The 20,059-nt window shown below is 45.7% G+C and overlaps 1 protein-coding gene across 1 annotated transcript in view; it reads left to right on the top strand.

Annotated features, from left to right (window-relative positions):
• Positions 1-20,059, top strand: part of LOC311243901 (uncharacterized protein) — a 52,315-nt gene that overhangs the window by 10,371 nt on the left and 21,885 nt on the right. The window contains exons 2-3 of the mRNA XM_084333283.1: positions 6,244-6,381; positions 17,859-17,908. Of these exons, the coding sequence (XP_084189409.1) occupies positions 6,275-6,381; positions 17,859-17,908 (157 nt within the window). The 5' untranslated portion in view covers positions 6,244-6,274. The remainder of the gene's footprint in view (positions 1-6,243; positions 6,382-17,858; positions 17,909-20,059) is intronic.

Genomic DNA, 20,059 nt, shown 5'->3' with positions numbered 1-20,059 from the left:
ATTTAATGCTGTAGTAAATAGACACGCTCCATTCAAGAGGGTTCGCATTAAGGACAGAGTCACACCATGGTTCAGCCCTGGGTTCTCTCCAGTGTTTAGGGATAGGAGTGAATGAATGAATGAAACTTTATTTAACAGATTGCAGAATGGGTACAATACAGTACGGCTCAATACACACAATTGTTAAGGGGATGCAGACCTGAGAAAGACGTTTGTCTTGTTTACATCAGGGTCTTGTGCTCGGCGCTCTGGTGACTCAACACTGGCTTGCCTTTCATCTCACTATATGTCTTGTGTGTATTTATGTGATAAATAAACCTCTTGAATCCTTTCGTCAGATTAGGAACAAGTGTACAAATGCTGTAAGAAAATCAAAAACAGACTATTACCTTATTCTAGTTACAAATGCATATTCTAATCCTGCAACATTTTGGAATGCAGTAAATGTAAACAAAAACAAATCTTCCAATTCCCCTCCCACCCATATTTAATTCAACAACCATGAGATCTCTGATAAGAATGCCATCTGTCAGTTATTTAACCAGCATTTTGCTGAGACAGGACTTCTTTTTGGCAGACATATAACTGGGTCTCTTTCAGCTGCTGCAACTGATAGTCGGGGTCAAATGTCTCCTCATTGAAATTTTTCTCTCATCCCATTTACACTTGATGAGGTTTATCACGCAGTAGTAGCATTAGACAACTGGTGAAGATGGCCTGGAGCAGTGGTCACCAACCTTTTTAAGCCCAAGATCACTTTTTTTTTGGTGGAGGCAAGATCTACCTATTGAAGCGTTGAGAGAAAAAGTCAGCCAAGATTGTACTTTAAACTAAATTACTTTTATTTGCCTGTATTCTAATTACATGCAATGCTTTGGTCCAACATTAAAACGTCAAAGTAGAACTGTAATATGTACTTTTTCAGTCAGTGCTAAGTGCAGTCATCTTATGCAGCATCACTTTTCACATCAAAACAAAAGTAGAACTGTAATGTGGACCTTCTCCTATTAACATTGCCAAACATATTTACAATTAGCATTTTATAAAGTAGAACTGTAATATGTACTTTCTCAGTCAGTGCTAAGTGCAGTCCTCTTATGCAGCATCACTTTTCACATCAAAACAAAAGTAGAACTGTAATGTGGACTCATATTATTAACATTAGAACATGCTAATTGTAAATATGTTTGTCAAAGTAGAACTGTAATATGTACTTTCTCAGTCAGTGCTAAGTGCAGTAATCTTATGCAGCATCACTTTTCACATCAAAACAAAAGTAGAACTGTAATGTGGACTCTCAGGGAAAGATTTTTTTTTTTTTTATTTTTTTTTCGGGAAATATCTACAGGGAAGGTCTCAAAGATCGACCAGTCGATCGCGATCGACGGGTTGGTGAATGGTGACCACTGGCCTGGAGGCTTACTTGATCAAACTGGCTGCTCTAGTTATTACTGAGCAGTTGACTTGCATATTTAATATCTCTGTTGCCTCTGGTAAGCTTCCTCCTTGAGTGGAAATCGGCTAGCGTACTCCCACTACATAAGGGCGGTGAGAGAGTTAATTTAGTATAGACCCATCTCTGCCCTTTTTGGCAAAAGTATTGAGTCACTAGTAAACAATCAGTTCAAACATTTTCTTTCAATTAACTCAGTGCTTAGTAGGGGCAGGCACGTGCACACATAGAGGCCAAGGGGTGCTTGAGCACCTGCCTTTTTGAGCCTCATCAAAAAAGTGCCCCTTTTTATTTTTTTTTATTTTTAATTTTTTTTATCGTTACGCATATAGACTGCCCTTCCAACTGAAAAATGTCAGGATAGAATCAAAATATTAGGTAAAGAGGGAGAGATGCCCCATATTCCATTGCAGTTTGCACGGCCTCCTCAGCGTGCCTCTCCGTGGATCTATATATTTTATGCATAGCGTGGGTGGTGATGATGATGATGATAGAAACCGCTGTGGCGCATACAGTTGAATGCTGGTATTACACTCATTGAGGGACACGAAGAAGTCAAGTCTGATGGGATTTGGGAATCTCAAATACAAATCGGGATTGGAATAAAAAATGCATTTATATTAAACAATACAGAATATACAGCACTATTTGATCACCAAAACCCCCCAAAAAGCATAAAAAGGGGGCCCCCCACCCGAAAAGGGCCCTTAAAAATCGTGCTTGCGCGCTCGGATAATATATACACACAAGTGTAGTGCCCTTTTCAGCCTTTGAGCACCTGCCCCTCTAAAGTCCTGTGCACGTCCCTGAGTAGGGGTGTAACGATTCCACCTCACAACGATTCGATTCGATTACGATTCTTCAGGCAACGATTCAATGCATCATGAAATCTCTTCATTTGATCACGATTCGATTCGATACATTTTCTATCAGTTAATTCCCCAAAACATTTTGAATACACAAATGTGGCTGGGGGAACTGATTCACTCAGCATGAATGGACTATAGGTCAATAAAAACAATACACACAAAAAACCATTAAAAAAAATAATTTTTTAATTTTGATTAATTTAGATTATAATCGATTCTAACATATTCAAATCGATGCATCGAATCGAACACATTAGAATCGATGCATTTCGATTAATCGATGCATCGTTACATAGTGCTTAGTCCTCATCAGTCTGGTTTTAGAGGGTTAAAAGCCTAATTGTATTTTTTATTTAGTTAATAAATGTCTTGTTGTAATTCCTTATATACCTAATGTAGCGCATCTTCTTGAAGCAGATTCAGCTTTTTTTGCTCTGATTTGACTTCAGTTTAATTGCATTGTTATACTGTTCACATGTGTGGTGCCATCAGTCATATATAAGTAAAGATAAAGTTTGAATGACTTACTGAACTGGTTTAATTTCACACCACACTGCTTGTTTGTTATTTCAGCACCAGGCACTGTCCACCGACTTTTTTCATGTTGAGCAAGCGCTACATTGCACCTCGCTGCCTACCTGTTATTCACTCTCAACACGGATAAAACAAAGTATAATAAGCATTCTTTAGGTTGTGGTAGTTTCTCTATTTGGACATTATAGCTAACATCTAGCCTAGTTGGCCAGAATAATTTTTTATTTAATTCTTTTGAAAATAATCTGAGGGGCCAGATATTATTGCTGGCGGGCCAATTTCGGCCTGCGGGCCGCCTATTGCTGACCTGACTCTAGTGCATCTAGGTTTTGGCAGTAAAGACAATGGTGTAACGGTCAGGAGGACACAGGAATGGATTCCTGAACTGTATTCGTGGTCCAGCAGGATGTATTTGCACAGTTCAATATTCGGTACACATTCCTTTAGCGGTTGTTGAGAGTAAATTAGTTTGATTATGGCCCCTATGATGTCATCTATACCTGCATCACTGTACATATTAATACTATAACTCTTTTAGACTATCACAACTGCAAGCAGGCAGGCTACACAGTATATGACTATATACTGACGGACAATCTATATACTGAAAAGACACTTTTTATGCCACTGTGCATGGGAATTAATATGAAATGCTGATGTGAATGTCTCTTTCCTCTGAATAAAAAAATACTATAACTGTACATGCATCTAATTGGCACTATTACTCAGTACAAATTTATATAATATAGACTCAGTTTAATCACCTGTACATTGTATATTACTATTGCACTTTACTGTTATTTTTGCACTCTGGTTGGATGCCAAACGTCTTTTTGTTGTACTGTACTGACGATACATTTTTATCTAAATCTAAATCTCATAGTTAAGCCCCGGGGGGGGGGGGGGGTGTACAGGCATGGGCAGGGTAATAGAATGTAGTAAATACATGTAGGCAATAGAATGTAGGCAATAGAATTATAGTACAACTAAAAATAAGCAGTGTAATAAACAGTATAATTAACTCTGAATATGAGAATATGAGCAAGTAAACAGTGTAATCAAAGGTGCAGATGAGGGTCTGTATGCCCTATCTGTTATATTATATGTTATAATAAATAAGGTTGTCATGGGGCATACGTAGGATGCGTCATTCACACACCACTCTATGTATAATAACATCTTGCTGGCAAAGAATTGTGGATTGTGTTCTCTGAGTTGTAATGGTTGCCCTGGCATTTCATGCTAGCCAAACATTTAGCTTAGGCTTTTGGCATTGTTTGTATCTTACATGCTGGTATGCTGGTAAACCCCATGCACAGCAGACAAACACATTCTGTTGAATAATAACATGTTATGTTTATTTAAATTGTTTAGCAAATACCCTGTTTTGTCTCTGTGCTCACACTTGGTTCATTGTAGAATCTCTGGCTGCCCAACCAGAACTGGGAGAGGCCAAAGCCTTTTCTGGAGGGGGGATCCGGAAGGTACCAAGTGTGGTACAGAGGGGGGTTTTCATAATGAGAAGGGAATAGACTTATGAAGTGCCCTAAACACCTTTAGTGTTTTGTGATGGTAGGTCAGTATGGAGTGATGTATCCATGTTGTACAGAATTATTTAAGGTGTAAAATAATGTCTGTATTGCTTAGGGGTGTAAAGGTACTCGTATCCGTACTAGGGGTGGGGAAAAAAATCGATACGTAGTAGTATCGCGATACTTTGCGTGGCGATACTGTATCGATACAGGGACGCCAAGTATTGATATTTAATTATTTATAAAAAAATTCGTTTTTTTCTTTTTTGTATAAGGAAGTTGCATTCAGATTGGAATATGACTGTAATACAAACAGTTCAGTTTGTCAGGTACATGCCACACAGATTAGTGTTTACATCTGTCTGCTTGAGAAAATACCATGTTCTGCAATAAAAATGATTGAAGTGAGATGAACAGACTGAACTTTATTTGATTAGATAAAACATGTTGACAAAGTTTTACTTTGCAGTTGAAAAAAGGTAATAAATCTCAATATATTAGGGATGTCCGATATTATCGGCCTACCGATATTGGCATTAAAATGTGATATCGGAAAATATCGGTATCGGTTTTCAAACTTTTTTTAAAAACATTTCTATAACCTTTATTTACCCAGGCAAGCAAGTAAGAACAAATTCTGATTTTATTTATTGTCAAAAGTATGCATAATATAATGTTAATGTAATGTTAATTACCTGAAATTATTCAGTTTTTGGGGGGGGGGGGGAAACCCTGCATATATCGGTATCGGTTGATATCGGTATCGGAAATTAAGAGTTGGACAATATCGGTATATCGGTTCGGTATCGGTAAAAAAGCCAATATCGAGCATCCCTACAATATGTCGCAATATTAATATCGCAATACTCACCATATCGCAATATAGTTAGTATCGCAATACTATCGTATCGTGAGGCCTCTGGTGATTCCCACCCCTAATCCATACCGAATCCGTTTCAGTGTGTACCGTACCGTACCGAACGGTTGTGTAGTATACCGAACAAATACAACGGTATGTTAACCACTAACGACTGCCCACTGGGGGCTGTTTTCTTCACAATCTAATATAATTATTATTATATATATATTTTTTACAAGTCTATTATTAATTTCAATATAGAATATTTGTTAACAGCCCTACAAGTACAATTAGTTACGGCACACTACATCACCCGTGAGTGGAACATGGAAAGCCAAACTTTCCCCCCACTGTACCGAAAACCCGTACCGAACCGTGACTGTAAAACGTACCGAACAGTGGTTTTTGTGAACCATTACACCCCTAGTATTGCTTAATTGATTGATTGTAATTTTGGTTTGTCTCTGTAGGAGGAGCTTCCAGGATAAAGCCTGGGATAGAAGCTCCTCTCAGGGGGAAGAGAAAGTAGAAGGAGAAGTAGAAGCAGGCTTGGAAGAGAGACACAGCCTTGCTGGAACTAGTTCTCATAGCCAAGGGCCTAGTTGTTGTGTGATATTTAGTTTGTATGTAAAGTTGAATAGTTTTGTATTTTTGCTCTTATTTTCAAATGGAATTTCTTTATATGTAAATGCTATGTTTTTGTAATTAGTTTGGCTGCAGCCTGTTTTTCCACTGGTGAACAAAAGGAGAAAATAAAAACAAACCACCGGGTGATGATGACCTTCCTCAGACTCTATTGTTCCACCGCTTGGCCACATCCTAACAATGGTCAATAACAAATAAATATACAGTGATATAAACAGTTACCATCCAACAATCTAAATATACCGTGATATACATTTTATATCCATACCCCCCCCCCATATTGTATCACTTGTGCTATAAGCTTTGAATAAACCTTTTTTTTATTTAAATTTTCTTTATATATTTGTACAGAAAGACGACAGACACTGAAGTCAAACGCCTGATGGAAGAAGAAGCTGAGGACAAGGTGGAGGAGAGGAGGACAGAAGAGAGGGATGATAACATGGAAGGTCCTCCTACTAAAGAAAACACGGATGAGTCAGCAGAAGGGTGAGAACGTTCTTTCATCTCAAGATAATCTGTTGATATCCTAGAGTTCCATAGTAAGTACCTTTTTAATTCCTAAAGCACATTTTAAACAAAGTGATGGCACTATAAATAAAACACAGTAAAACATGGTAAAAAAGAAAGCAATACATATACGACAAATACGATTAAACAAGTACGTTTACAAGTAAATATACAACATGAAACCGAGTAGGTGTGAGATCAGACTATCCAGGCTAAAAAAGTCCAGTTTAAGAGCTAAAAGGCCTGGCAAACAGGTCAGACATCAGGTAGGTTTATAACCTGGTAAACAGGTAGGTTATTAACCTGGTAAACAGGTAGGTTTATAACCTGGTAAACAGGTAGGTTTATAACCTGGTAAACAGATAGGTTATTAACCTGGTAAACATGTAGGTTTATAACCTGGTAAACGGGTAGGTTTATAACCTGGTAAACAGGTAGATTATTAACCTGGTAAACAGGTAGGTTTATAACCTGGTAAAGAGGCAGGGTTATAACCTGGTAAACATGTAGATTATTAACCTGGTAAACAGGTAGGTTATTAACCTGGTAAATAGGTAGGTTTTTAACCTGGTAAACAGGTAGGTTATTAACCTGGTAAACATGTAGGTTATTAACCTGGTAAACGGGTAGGTTTATAACCTGGTAAAGAGGCAGGTTTATAACCTGGTAAACAGGTAGGTTATTAACCTGGTAAACAGGTAGGTTTTTAACCTGGTAAACAGGTAGGTTTATAACCTGGTAAACAGGTAGGTTATTAACCTGGTAAACATGTAGGTTTATAACCTGGTAAACAGGTAGGTTTATAACCTGGTAAACAGGTAGATTATTAACCTGGTAAACAGGTAGGTTTATAGCCTGATAAAGAGGCAGGTTTATAACCTGGTAAACATGTAGATTATTAACCTGGTAAACAGGTAGGTTATTAACCTGGTAAACATGTAGGTTATTAACCTGGTAAACGGGTAGGTTTATAACCTGGTAAAGAGGCAGGTTTATAACCTGGTAAACAGGTAGGTTATTAACCTGGTAAACAGGTAGGTTTTTAACCTGGTAAACAGGTAGGTTTATAACCTGGTAAACAGGTAGGTTATTAACCTGGTAAACATGTAGGTTTTTAACCTGGTAAACAGGTAGGTTATTAACCTGGTAAACATGTAGGTTATTAACCTGGTAAACGGGTAGGTTTATAACCTGGTAAAGAGGCAGGTTTATAACCTGGTAAACAGGTAGGTTATTAACCTGGTAAACGGGTAGGTTTTTAACCTGGTAAACAGGTAGGTTTATAACCTGGTAAACAGGTAGGTTATTAACCTGGTAAACATGTAGGTTTTTAACCTGGTAAACAGGTAGGTTTATAACCTGGTAAACAGGTAGGTTATTAACCTGGTAAACATGTAGGTTATTAACCTGGTAAACGGGTAGGTTTATAACCTGGTAAAGAGGCAGGTTTATAACCTGGTAAACAGGTAGGTTTATAACCTGGTAAAGAGGTAGTTATATAGTCGTACTGGCGAATCTTGTCTCGCTCTTTTGCCTATCGAGATATACCTCATCTCCAGTACCTACTGTACTACATGAACGAAAACAAAACACCCTTGCACTTGACCAGGCCCCGCCCCAGTGACCTCCCTATAAGTCACCAGGCGTGGTCACACTCGCCCTTCCTCTTTTTCGTTTTCCATCATGGCGGTTGCAATGCACCCTGTGTAACTAGCATTTATGAAGTGTAAAGAGAAATTGAACAATGCCGGAGATTTGCCAGCCCCTGGAATCTTCTCGGCATGTTCCAACGGCGCTCGTATGGGTTCTGCGGTCCTGCAGCTGGATGCATCTCGATGCATCTCTGCGTCGGGCCTGTACTGGGGTTTCCTCGTCTTGTTGACAGCAGACAGAGGGACGTCACGCGATGTGTAGCTATCGGGCTAACTCGCGTCCAGGTAGGATCTGCGCCACTAGGCATAACAATGCTGGCGTTGGTGATGCTGCTCGAGTTGTCCCGGGAGACAACCGAGTTGTGTATTGGCGCAAGGGGCAGGATATCTGGGTAAACGTTGTTGTTTTCCCGGTTATCCTGGAGCACGCGGCTAACGCTATGCTATTTGCTGGGTTACTGTTTCTATTTTGATTCCCCGCTGAGTAGGGATGACCCCCGGACCCCGGTTTTAAACGGGAACCGCTACTATATTAGAAAATACCGGAGTATTTATAAGCTCCAACGTCATCGGTACTGCTATCGATACTCTAGAGAAATTATTATTATTATTATTTAAAAGTTGCGAACTATCTCTCCTTTCTCTGTCTCTGCACGAGAAGCGAGCCGCAGCGAGTCATTATTACACACACACACCCCTCGCGAGTCGCTACACATACGGGTACTTCTTATTATACATACGGGTACTCCTTAGCGTTCCTCCTTAGTGCTGTCCCCGACGCCCGTGCTGAAGCGCGCTGCACACAGACGGCTCTGCCTCTGCATGCACTGAGTCGTGAGCGAAGCGTTCTAAAGTATGGATATACTTTACAAGGGTCAATGCCGACAACGCACGTTGCCACAAGTGCAACAAAACATTTGCCAGTAAGGGTGGCAATACGAGCAATCTATCAAAACATGTGTTGGCAAAACACGATATTAGTGTGCAGAAATGCGCCGTATTTGACTGCCTTGCGCGCACTGTTCCATCTGCATCCACGTCCACTGCAGCCGGTAAGCCAAGATACGGAGTTTCCTAGGCTAATAACGAATTATTACAAATAGGCTAATAAACAAAATAATTGTTTAGCTACAAATACTACAATCTAAAAACGTTTTATAGATCGTCAAGCTGAGGCGTCAGCCACCAATGTGTCCCAGGCCAGTGAGCCCACCACACATCCTCCCTCTACCTCCACCACCCAAAGTCCTTTCTCCCTAGCAGCTAGAGGAATGATGACAGAGGATAGGGTGAACGAGTGTCACAGGGCTGTGACAAAGTTTGTTGTCAAAGGCCTGCACCCATTCTCTACAGTGGAGTCCAAGGGCTTTAGGTAACAACTAATCATTCAGTGTATATCGTTTTTTTTATACATAGTTGTCTAACTTGTCTGTTGTTGTTGTTGTTGTTGTTGTTGTTGTTGTTGTTGTTATAAGTTATTATTGAAGCAGCTATTCCCACCACTCCACACAAATTTACAATAATTCAATCATTTCTAATCTTTACTGTAGGGAGATGACTAATGCTCTCAACTGCAAATATACCCCTCCCTGCAGGAATGTCCTCAGTAACACACTGATTCCTGCCTGGTATAATGTTGAAAAGGCCAATGTTATCACATAGCTTAAAGATGTGCCAAAGTTAGCCTTTACATCGGATGGGTGGACCAGCTTAACTCAGGACCACTACTACTAAATAAAATAGAAAGTCACAAAATAGTTAATTTATCTGACTGCTTGTATTAATTGATAAACAAGTAGCCATGTGCAGTAATATAGTTATATAAAAGAATAATAAAGCAATGTCGATTCTGTTCTTAATAATTTTTTTGCTAAATCAAAAAGAACCGATAAGAGTATCGATAAAGTACCGAACCGTTAAGCAGTATCGATAAGAGTAGTAGTATCGATAAAATCCTAACGATACCCATCCCTACCGCTGAGAGATGTCTTTTTAAAAGGTCTTCCCTCCTCTTAACCATTCATGCTGACGGTCAATCGGTGTCTACTGTTGGGAGTATTGCAGGGATTTGTTTATTTTTTTCATGGGTGAATGGGCTGAGGTCTAGGGCTGGTGTGCTTTTTGTGAATATTATGAATGGTATGCGGGACTGGTTTTCTCTGGTCCGCATCCCCTTAACGTTGTGTGTATGGGCTAGCCCATGCTACAGTGTATTGGTGGTGTTTTTAGTTCATTTATTCATTAACCCCTTCATGGGTGCACACCACAGTGGAGGTTGCTGGTTGCAACCACCACTGGTGCTCTGCTCCGTGTTTATGAAGCAGGTGGCATCAGTCTTTTTCCTCTGGCATGTTGAAACAGTGCCCCGCCCGGCCGACGCCATGAGGTGGGTCGGCCCGGCGGATGGCTGGTGGGCTGTTAAGCCTGTACCGCCACGGTATAGAATTAGCAGCGGTTAGTAACTTTGTTCGCATTGCTGTTTATTTCTGTCAAAAATGGTGTCTGGTGGCGGGGCCATGAGGGCCAGCCAACGTCGAAACATCGCGTGAGGTTGTTGACGTTATTAGCTTTGACCTAGCCGCAAGCTATAACCGCAGGGAGGGCTAGGATGCTGTCAATGTTTGTTTACAGACATCTTGGTTGGATTGGTCTCCCTTTGAGGGGGTGAGAAGTTAAAAAGAATGTTTCCCTCCTCACGGCTCCCCTCTCCGCAGAGGATCTTTGGTCTTCCGCTGGAGCGCGGGCGGTATTGGACCTAGGCCCCACACCGCCTCACGCCGCGCAGCCAAAGGTGAGAGCACGGCCTCGCCAGCGGCTGTGGCGAGGCCCTCAACCGGCGGCCATGTTTCCCCCACCGGAGGTACCCTGGGCGTTAAGTCAACAGGTGTCCACAAGGCTGACAGCCTTGGCGGCCGAGGGATCGGCCACATTGGATGAGCACGGCCTGAGAAACCGTCGCCATCCTGCCGTGTGCAGCCCGCTCTCCGATCACTCCCTCCCCCAACACCAGCGGAAAAGGGGCTCTGATTTGTTTTCCTTTGGCTGCGGGCCGCAGGCCTTCAATGAAGCGCATGCGGCCCCACATTTCGCTTCTCATGGGGACAGGGGCTGACACCCAGTTGATGGCTGAGCCTGGGTCTCTCCATGAGAATGTTGTGCTGTCAAGTGGCTCCCATACCATAAGCTGTGTTTGGTTGAGCCTGGTGTTACGTCTGTCAACTACAAGTGTTGTCAGCAGGGGGGCTCGAGACCTTTTTTGAGGCAAACAGTGCAGGCTTCCCCGACCTCGCCTTCGCCCGGCCGGGTATCACGTTGGTGCCACGTTGGTGCATGATTTGGGTGGTAGTAATATCACTGCAGGGCTACGGTGTGTAGGAACCCATGGGGGCCTCACACCTTGCATGTCCAGCTACAGAACAACTCCTCAGCCTGTTCTGAGGGGTGTTCAGTGGGGGAGCTTTTGTCACCTAGTATGATGTCAGTTGAACACTGTCAGGTGGGGGCCTGGTTCTCCTCCATAGACCTGTAGTATGCGTATTCGCATCTCCCATCCTAGGGCTTACCTACGTTTCCTTTGCAGGGTTTAGCGTATGAGTACCAGAGGCTGCCGTTCGGTTTTTCTCTAGCTCCCTGCATCTTCACCAAGTGGGGGCCTCTGCGTCGTCAGGGGTTACGAAGTGTATTCTGCCCTGACGACGTTCTGGTCCTTGGCGGTCAAGGTGGATTGTCAGGTCTCATACCAGGCAGGTGGTGGAATTCCTCACCAGCCTGGGGTTTGCTGTAGACTGGAAGTAGAGTACTCCTCTTCCCAGTCAACGGGTGGAGTACTATGGGCATCCCTCTCAGATCGACACGCTCGGGAGGTTCCGTCCTAGGACGGTTACGGCGCTGTCCGTGATACGCCTGCTCGGTATGATGGCATCTGCTCATTCCGTGGTCCCTCTTGGCCTCCTCTTCACCTCATGAGGAGGATACGGAGGTGGTTTTTCCAGTATGGAAATAGACCCGGTGAGAGGCAAGTGGAAGCGGCTAAGGTTCCCGTGTCAGTACTGGGGGACCTCGCCCTCTGGGGAGGGCCTGGGGCCCTCACCAGGGGGGTCCCCATGGGCAGTAGGCTGTCACACGTCACGGTTTTCACCGACGCCTCCCTCACTGGGGACGCGTCGGGCCAACACAGTAGGGGGCAGCTGGCAAGACCATGCTGCCCGGTCTGCGCTACGTTCAATGTGTTGGTATTGAAGGCGGTCCTTCTGGTCCTCAAACGGTGTTTGATCAGGACGGACAATACGACGTCAGCGTCGTATATCGACAGACGGGGAGGAGTACGCTCCCCCCGTCTGCACCGGGCGGCTGGCTATGGGCGTTCTCCATCTGCGCATCCTGAGGGCTCTCCACATCCCCGGCAGGGTGAATGTGGGTACAGGTGTGATGTCGCGGGCGGTCCTCACCCTGACTAGTGGGGATTACGTCCGGACATAGTCAGGCAGGTCTGGGACCGATGCCGTGGCCGCCTGGGATTCTTTCCCCCATACATCTGTTAGGTCAGTTGTTGGGGCGGGTACGTTGAGGAGCGCAGGACCTTGATCCTGATTGCGCCGGACTGGGGTGCAGCTGTGTGGTTCCCGGTCCTGATCCAGCTCTTGGTAGCCCCGTCGTGGCCTGTTCCTTGGTCATCGCGGGCCCTCTCTCAAGCGCACGGTGTGTGGGGAGCTTTCACCCTAGACAATGTGAAGACCACACATTATGCATGTCCAGCCGCAGAGCAGGCCATCCCCAGCGGGCTAATCGCTTGGCTAAAATGGGACAATGCTCAGCGGGGGAGCCGCCTCATTCACCAGGAGTGATGACTGCCGTCCCCCCCCCGTTTCAGACCACCCCTTTCTGTCGGGGTCCCCCCTTTTGGGTGCAATTGCCCCGACCCCAGCCTCGTTGGCAGGGTCAGGGTTCGCAATGCATAGCGGGAGGGACCGGGTTACCTATCTACGCTTCTTAGCGGACCAGCGCCAGTTGGCTGCGAGGCCGCTTGGCGATTTTCACCACGTGTGGCTACAGAAGTGCCACGTGTCTGTGTGGATGGAGAGAACGTTGAGAGCGGGGCTCGTGTTGCAATTTGCACACCCCCACCCTCCGTTTTTTGGGTTCTGAAACACTATTATCAGAGTCCACGGCAGCGACAGCCCTGGCCGACGAGATTCAATCTCTGTTGGCGAAGCAGGCCATCGTTGCGGTCCCATGGGAGGACACAATGAGTGGTGTTTACTCCCGATATTTTCTGGTGCCCAAGAAAACGGGGGTATCAAACCCATACTGGACCTGTCCACGCTCAATCGCTTGATTGCGGTGAAAAGGTTTAGAATGTTGACCGTCAAACACCTGTTATGCGCTGTCAGAGTGGGAGACTGGTTCACCTCCATAGACCTCAAGGATGCGTATTTTCACATTCCGATCTTCCCTCCTCACAGGAAATACCTGCGCTTCCTGTTTCAGGGAATAGCGTATGAGTACCAGAGACTGCCATTCAGCTACTCTCTGGCCCCTCGCACTTTCACCAAGTGCTTGGAGACCGTGCTGGGACCTCTGCGTCGTCAGGGAATACAAATTCTATTCTACCTGGACGACATTCTGGTCCTCAGCCGGTCGGAGGAGGTCGCCAGGTCTCACACCAGGCAGGTGGTCGAACACCTCACCAGCCTCGGTTTTGCTGTGAACTGGGAGAAGAGTACTCCTCTTCCCAGCCAACAGGTGGAGTACTTGGGCTTGATTCTAAGCTCAAGGTCTATGAGGGCAACCCTCTCAGAGCGGCGTCGAGAGGATATTCTCGGTGCGCTCAGGGGGTTCCCTCCTGGCAGGACAGTTACGGCATGGTTCGTGATGCGCCTGCTCGGCCTGATGGCATCTGCTCACTCTGTGGTCCCGCTGGGCTCTTTATGAGGAGGATACAGGGGTGGTTTTTCAGTATGAAAATAGACCCTGTGAGAGGCAAGTGGAAGCGGCTGAAAGTCCCTGCTTCAGTGCTGGGGAACCTCGACCACTGGGGGGCGGGGGCCCTCACCGGCAGGGTCCCCATGGGCAGCAGGACATCGCACGTGACAGTCAGTGGAAACATTATGAAGAGGAAAGAGAAATTAAAGAACGTTGGACTACCGCCGGAATTCCCCCAGCCCCCGGGTTTTCCCCAGCGCGTCCGGATGGGATTTCGGCCCTACGCTGGACTTTCTTCAGATTCCCGCAGTGGACTGGTGAACGTCGCACGTTTTGCCCAGACATGGTAGAGTGGCACCCCGACCGGAAGCCGACGCCGAGGGGCGAGTCGGCCCGGCAGATGGCTGAGTGGGCTGATGAAGCTTATATCGCCGCAGTACAGAATCTAGCGCCAACAAATAACATTGCTCAGTTAGCTGCTTTTCTGTATAAAAATGGTGTCAGGCGGTGGGGTCTTGGGGCCGGTCGACGCCAAGACCCTCACTCAGGGTTTTGAGGTTATACAGCTTTTAACGCAGCCGCAAGCTATAACCTCAGGGAGGGGGATGACGCTTTCAACATTTATGCACAGATATCTGTGGTTGGAGCAGTCCCCCGTGGAGGAGGAGGGGGGAATTCCCCTCCTCAGGGCCGCCCTCTCCGTGGATGGACGCCGCCCCACACCGCACGACCAGAGGTGCGAGTATTGTCTCATCAGCGGCTGCTGCAAGACCCCCGACCAGTGGCCTTGTGACAACCTGGAAACAGAGAGACAGGCTCTCACGGTCCCGACAGACCCGGGCGGCTGTGGGACCGGGCGAATTAGATGGCCTCGGCTCCCCCCGGGGAGTAGACCGCCGCCATCTCAGTGTCTAGCAGGACATCGCACGTGACAGTCTTCTCCGACGCCTCCCTCACAGGATGGGTGGGGGACATGTCTGACCAAGGCGGTAGGAGGCAGCTGGCCTGCTCAGTCTGCCCTACATATCAATGTGTTGGAATTGAAGGCAGTGCTTTTAGTCCTCAAACGGCTCCGCCCTCATGTGGTGGGCGAGCACGTTCTAATCAGGATGGACAGCACGACATCAGCGTCATATATCAACAGACAGGAGGGAGTGCGCTCTCGCAATCTGCGCAGCCTGAGGGCTCTCCACATCCCCGGCAAGGAGAATGTGGGTGCAGATTTTATGTCATAGGGAGGTCCCCACCCAGACGAGTGGGGACTACATCGAGGCATAGTCAGACAGATCTGGAGCCAATTCAGGGAGGCCGTGGTGGACCTGTTTGCGAGCAGTCAGTCCTACCAGTGCCCCCTGTGGTTCTCAGTCAGTCGGAAGGACAACCCCCCTCTGGGAGTGGATGCTATCTATCTGATAGCCCAGCTGTTGGAGCGGGTACGTCAGGAGTGCAAGACTTTGATCCTGGTTGCGCCGGACAGGGGGTCAGCCGTGTGGTTCCCGGCCTTGATTCAACTCCTGGTGGCCCCGCCGTGGCCTGTCCCCTGGTCGCCAGGGGCGCTCTCTCAGGCACGCAGCACGTTGTTTCGGCCGCCTGTCCTGGGGCAGCCTCTAATGGCTTGGCTGCTGAGAGGTTACATTTAGAGGGGATGCGTCTTAACACTACTGTGATTAACACCATCCAGAACGTGTGCGCTCCGTCCACTATCGCGGTTTACGCAGGGAAGTGGCATATGTTTCAGGAGTGGTGTGAGACTGAGAGCCTGGACCCGGTAGCATGTCCCCTGAACTCTGTTCTGTCCATCCTCCAGTCTATCCTGGATAGGCTGTCGGCCTCGACAGTGAAGGTGTATACCGCGGCTATATCTTCTTGTCATGTGGGCTTTGAGGGCAGAACGCTGTTCAGCCACCCTCTCGTGAGACTGTTCTTGCTGGGTGCCTCAAGCCTGTTGAACGCGCTCTGTCCCCAAGCTGGGACCTCCAACTGGTCCTGGGGGGACTGTCCGTCCGCTGGCACACACAGGACCTCAGGGCTACCAGTCAACTGCTTGTCTGTTACGGTGACCTCAACACGGGTAAGGCGCTGTCCAAGCAACGCCTGTCACATTGGTTACATTTAGTCATTTAGCTGACGCTTTTATCCAAAGCGACTTACAAGTTCTGTACGACAAGACAGCAAGAAAGGTACAACTCTATCAGCTGAGTAACAATGTTTATCAAAGTGTTGCGTGTTACAGTGTAGGTTAGTTTATTAGGACAAGTGCATGACAGTAAGGTTAGTCACGGTTAGATTTTCTTTTTTTATCATTTCAGATAATGGTTGAAGAAGTGAGTCTTTAGTTGACGGCAAAAGGTTGGACGGGATTCGGCTGTCCTAACTGGGATGGGTAGTTCATTCCACCATTGTGGGGCAAGGACTGAGAATAGGCGGCTTCTCTTTGATGACCTTCCGGGAGCTTGGATAGGAGTAGGTCTGAGGCGGCCAGAAGATGCAGAGCGTAGGGGTCTTGAGGGTGTGTAGTTAGAGACCATTGACCGGAGGCAGGCGGGAGCGGTTCCCTTTGCCGCACGGTATGCTAGGTCGAGGGCCTTGAAGCGGATATGTGCAGCAATGGGGAGCCAGTGCAGGTCCCTAAGAAGTGGGGTGACATGGGCCGACTTCGGTAGGTTTGAGATCAGGCGGGCCGCTGCGTTTTGAATGAGTTGAAGAGGCTTGGTGGCAGTGGCCGGGAGGCGTGTATCACTTCCGCAACGGATTTGATTTCTGGGGTTGGCCTGATTGGCCGCGACGGCCACGTGACACGCCGTGGCACGCCCCCGCGGCAGCCGCAGTGGCAAGCGCGCTGCTGCTGGAGTTCACTTCGCCTTTCACATCGCTGCTGTTTAATAATATTGTTGCGTTGGCGAAAGCAGGATGAGAGAGCGTAGATTTCAGTGTGTATCATTTAATCATTTAACATTTGAAAGGCATACATTGTTGTCATACAGAAGTACAGAATACTTTTATCCAAAATGCTTCTTACTGTTAGAGACTGTGCTAGACAAATGAATGACTAATTCGGTCAGAAATAGCGTAACTAATAACGTTAGTAAGCACTGCTTATATGCTTATTATGTCTGCGGGGTACAGTAAACGTTTCTCCCGGTACATTCTGAAGAGCACACCGCTGTATGTTGGAGAACCAGCGGTCTTCCGCTCCTCCTCACTCGAGTGAGAGCAAAGCCGTGCGAGGGGTGCGGCACCTCGGCACAGCTCAGCCCTGTGTGACGCGAGCAGGAAGGAGGAGATGGGAGTCCTTCCAATCGGAATATGTTGTTTCTTTACACATAATGTTGGATTATGAATATGTCTTTATAGCTATGCTGCCAGGCTGGTCCGCGACCCTCCGTGCTGCGATCACCAGCGGGGAGAATATGCTCACGCGAGCGGCATCGCTGAGCTCTCGCGTCCGCTGGAGCAAACCAGAGACTGTTTTATTATGGGGCTTATGCCGAGAAGCAGTAACACAACATTGCAACTGTTGTGTTACTGCTTTCTGACCGAATTAGTCATTCATTTGTAGCTATAAAGACATATTCATAATCCAACATATGTGTAAAGAATATGCGTGAGGAAGGCTGTGCTTCTCTGGCCTCAGCTCTGGGCTCCAACCCCTCCCACCTGATAGAGCTGGACCTGAGCTTCAATCACCCAGGAGACTTGGGAACAAAGCTGCTCTCCGATAGACTGAACGACCCGAATTGTACACTGGAGAAACTCAAGTTAGTGCAGTGCACATACTGTTATGCATGGGGAATTATTACTTTGAGCAATATTATTAATCTAGTTACTTTCATAGCCACGCTGAAGGTCCCTGGTTCAACATCTGTTCTTCTCTCTCCACAGTTTGGACCATGATGAGGAGCACTGGATCAACCCACAGCTGCTGAAGAAATGTAAGGATTTGACATGTTTGATCATTTTACTCATCAACATTTTTTATTGTTTTGACAGAACAATGGTGGACCGTATAAAGAGCAGCTACACACATGATCATTTTGGTGGCATGTTGCTGCGCTAGTGCTTGATAATAGGCTTGTTTGAGATGACTGATTGCTCACCGCGAAAATAGCAACACGTTCTCATCAGAAAACGTAAATAAAGTACTAATTTACCACAGGAAAAAAGGTACATGTACATTATGTTATAACCACAAGTAATAAAATAAGTATCTGCGAAAGTCCATAACAAACAACTCGACCAGGAGTCGAACAAACAATGATTATGATCACGGGCGAGTTCTCTCACCACTAGACACCCACGCTGATACAAACACAGCAATACTATGATGAAGATTCATTTGAACCTTTAACGGTTATGCTTAAGATAGAAAATTAGTGTAAAGGTTATGGTTAATTTAAGTTAATAGTGTGGTTATGTTTTTGAATTTTTTATTTTATTCGATTTTATTAGGAAAAAGTATCATACAGGGCTCGAAATTAACTTTTTTACTTGGTAGCACTGGTGCTCCCAACTTCAAAAGGTTTGGAGCACCAGCTAAAATTTAGGAGCACCAGCAAAGATTTAGGACCACCCACCAAAATGTAAGGAGCACCAACAATATAAAATTATATGTAATCAGGGCCTGGAATTAACTTTTTGACTCACCGGCCAGTGGTAGATGGGGAAAATCTACCCGCCAAGTATATTTCTTACCGGCCCAAGAAAAAACACATTTTTGTGTCACATATATATATCAAATGTAAAGACTAACTCAAAAGATAACACACATATACTGTACATATGACACATATAACGATATATAATAATAATAATAATAATAATAATAATAATAATAATAATAATAATAATAATAATAATAATAATAATAATAATAATAATAATAATGCAGGACCTCTTTAGGGGTCTTTATTCGGCATGCAACGAACTGGACATGCAATGGGAGCGGCACACACACACTGGGATACACACACACACACACACATGCATTGTCTTTTTCTCAGTCGCCGATGCGATTGAGTCTCTGCACTTGACCCATCCCGTCTATGTGTACATGTAAGTAAGTACCGATAACTTAATATAACGTTCAGAAACAGCAGCAGTCTTTCAAGTGTATTTAAAGGTATGTGCTTGTTTGTCAGGTATATGTACAGAGATCAGTACAGTACAGGTAGTGCAGGAATACTTGCATGATTGACGGCCTTTATGGTGGTTGTATTCCATTGGATGTCCTTTTCTGTACAGTTGCACATTGCTGTACTCCACCCAGTAGGTATGGGAGTTTTCCGTTATTTTTCATGTTTTCAAACTCTCTTTGGGTGTTTGCAATTCATGGGAAGTATCTAATATCTTGGTACAGTGGGCAGGTTGTTAGAAAGTGTAGCTCTGACATGGCTGTTAGCCTATAGCCACAGAGGTTCTTGAGGAGAGGCGCCGATTTAATCCGGGATACAGAGATGCAGCCAATGTGACAATGGCTCTGTTCATGGTCACGAATGGATTCCAGCTTCATTGATTTACTACCGATGACAAACGTGTTGTTTCTGTTTTTCCTTTTGACATACTTGCGGCACACAGAACAACTCATCACTACAGCCCAGCGTCATACTGTAGCCAGTCTCTTGAAACACCGCTATCTCCAAACTACCACTCCTCTCGAAACTTTCTTTTGTTAGGTGGTCTCGCTCTCGCTGCCGCGGTGGGTTTTATTTTTAGCGGTCGGCTTACTCCTTCCATAGTTCCACATATTTGTAACCCATTTAACGTTATAGCAGCCAACGCTAGCTCCTTACAGTGCAAGCAGGCGCCACGGGCAGTCAGGACAGAAGAGTAGCGGATGTGACGTCGGTAAACAAGCCACAAATTAGGCCTGTCGTAAGACCAAAACACACCACAGTTTTAATTATTTTACATTACTATTTTGTTACCCGCCACATGGCGGACAGCAGTGGTGCGTTATTGAAATCAACTGGGATTGCACGCACCTAATGGCGCCACGTGCACGCGCGCTCCTGGCGCGTGCGCGCGATCCCGCGAATGCGCATTTAATGTCCCCTCGCTTGAGCACAGACTACAGACAGTGCCTA

The sequence above is a fragment of the Notolepis coatsorum genome (genome assembly GCF_963971535.1).
Source record: "Notolepis coatsorum genome assembly, chromosome: 17".
Classification (NCBI taxonomy): Eukaryota; Metazoa; Chordata; class Actinopteri; order Aulopiformes; family Paralepididae; genus Notolepis; species Notolepis coatsorum.
Note: the sequence above shows the minus strand (reverse complement) of the source record. Positions and strands in the feature narration are given on the sequence as shown.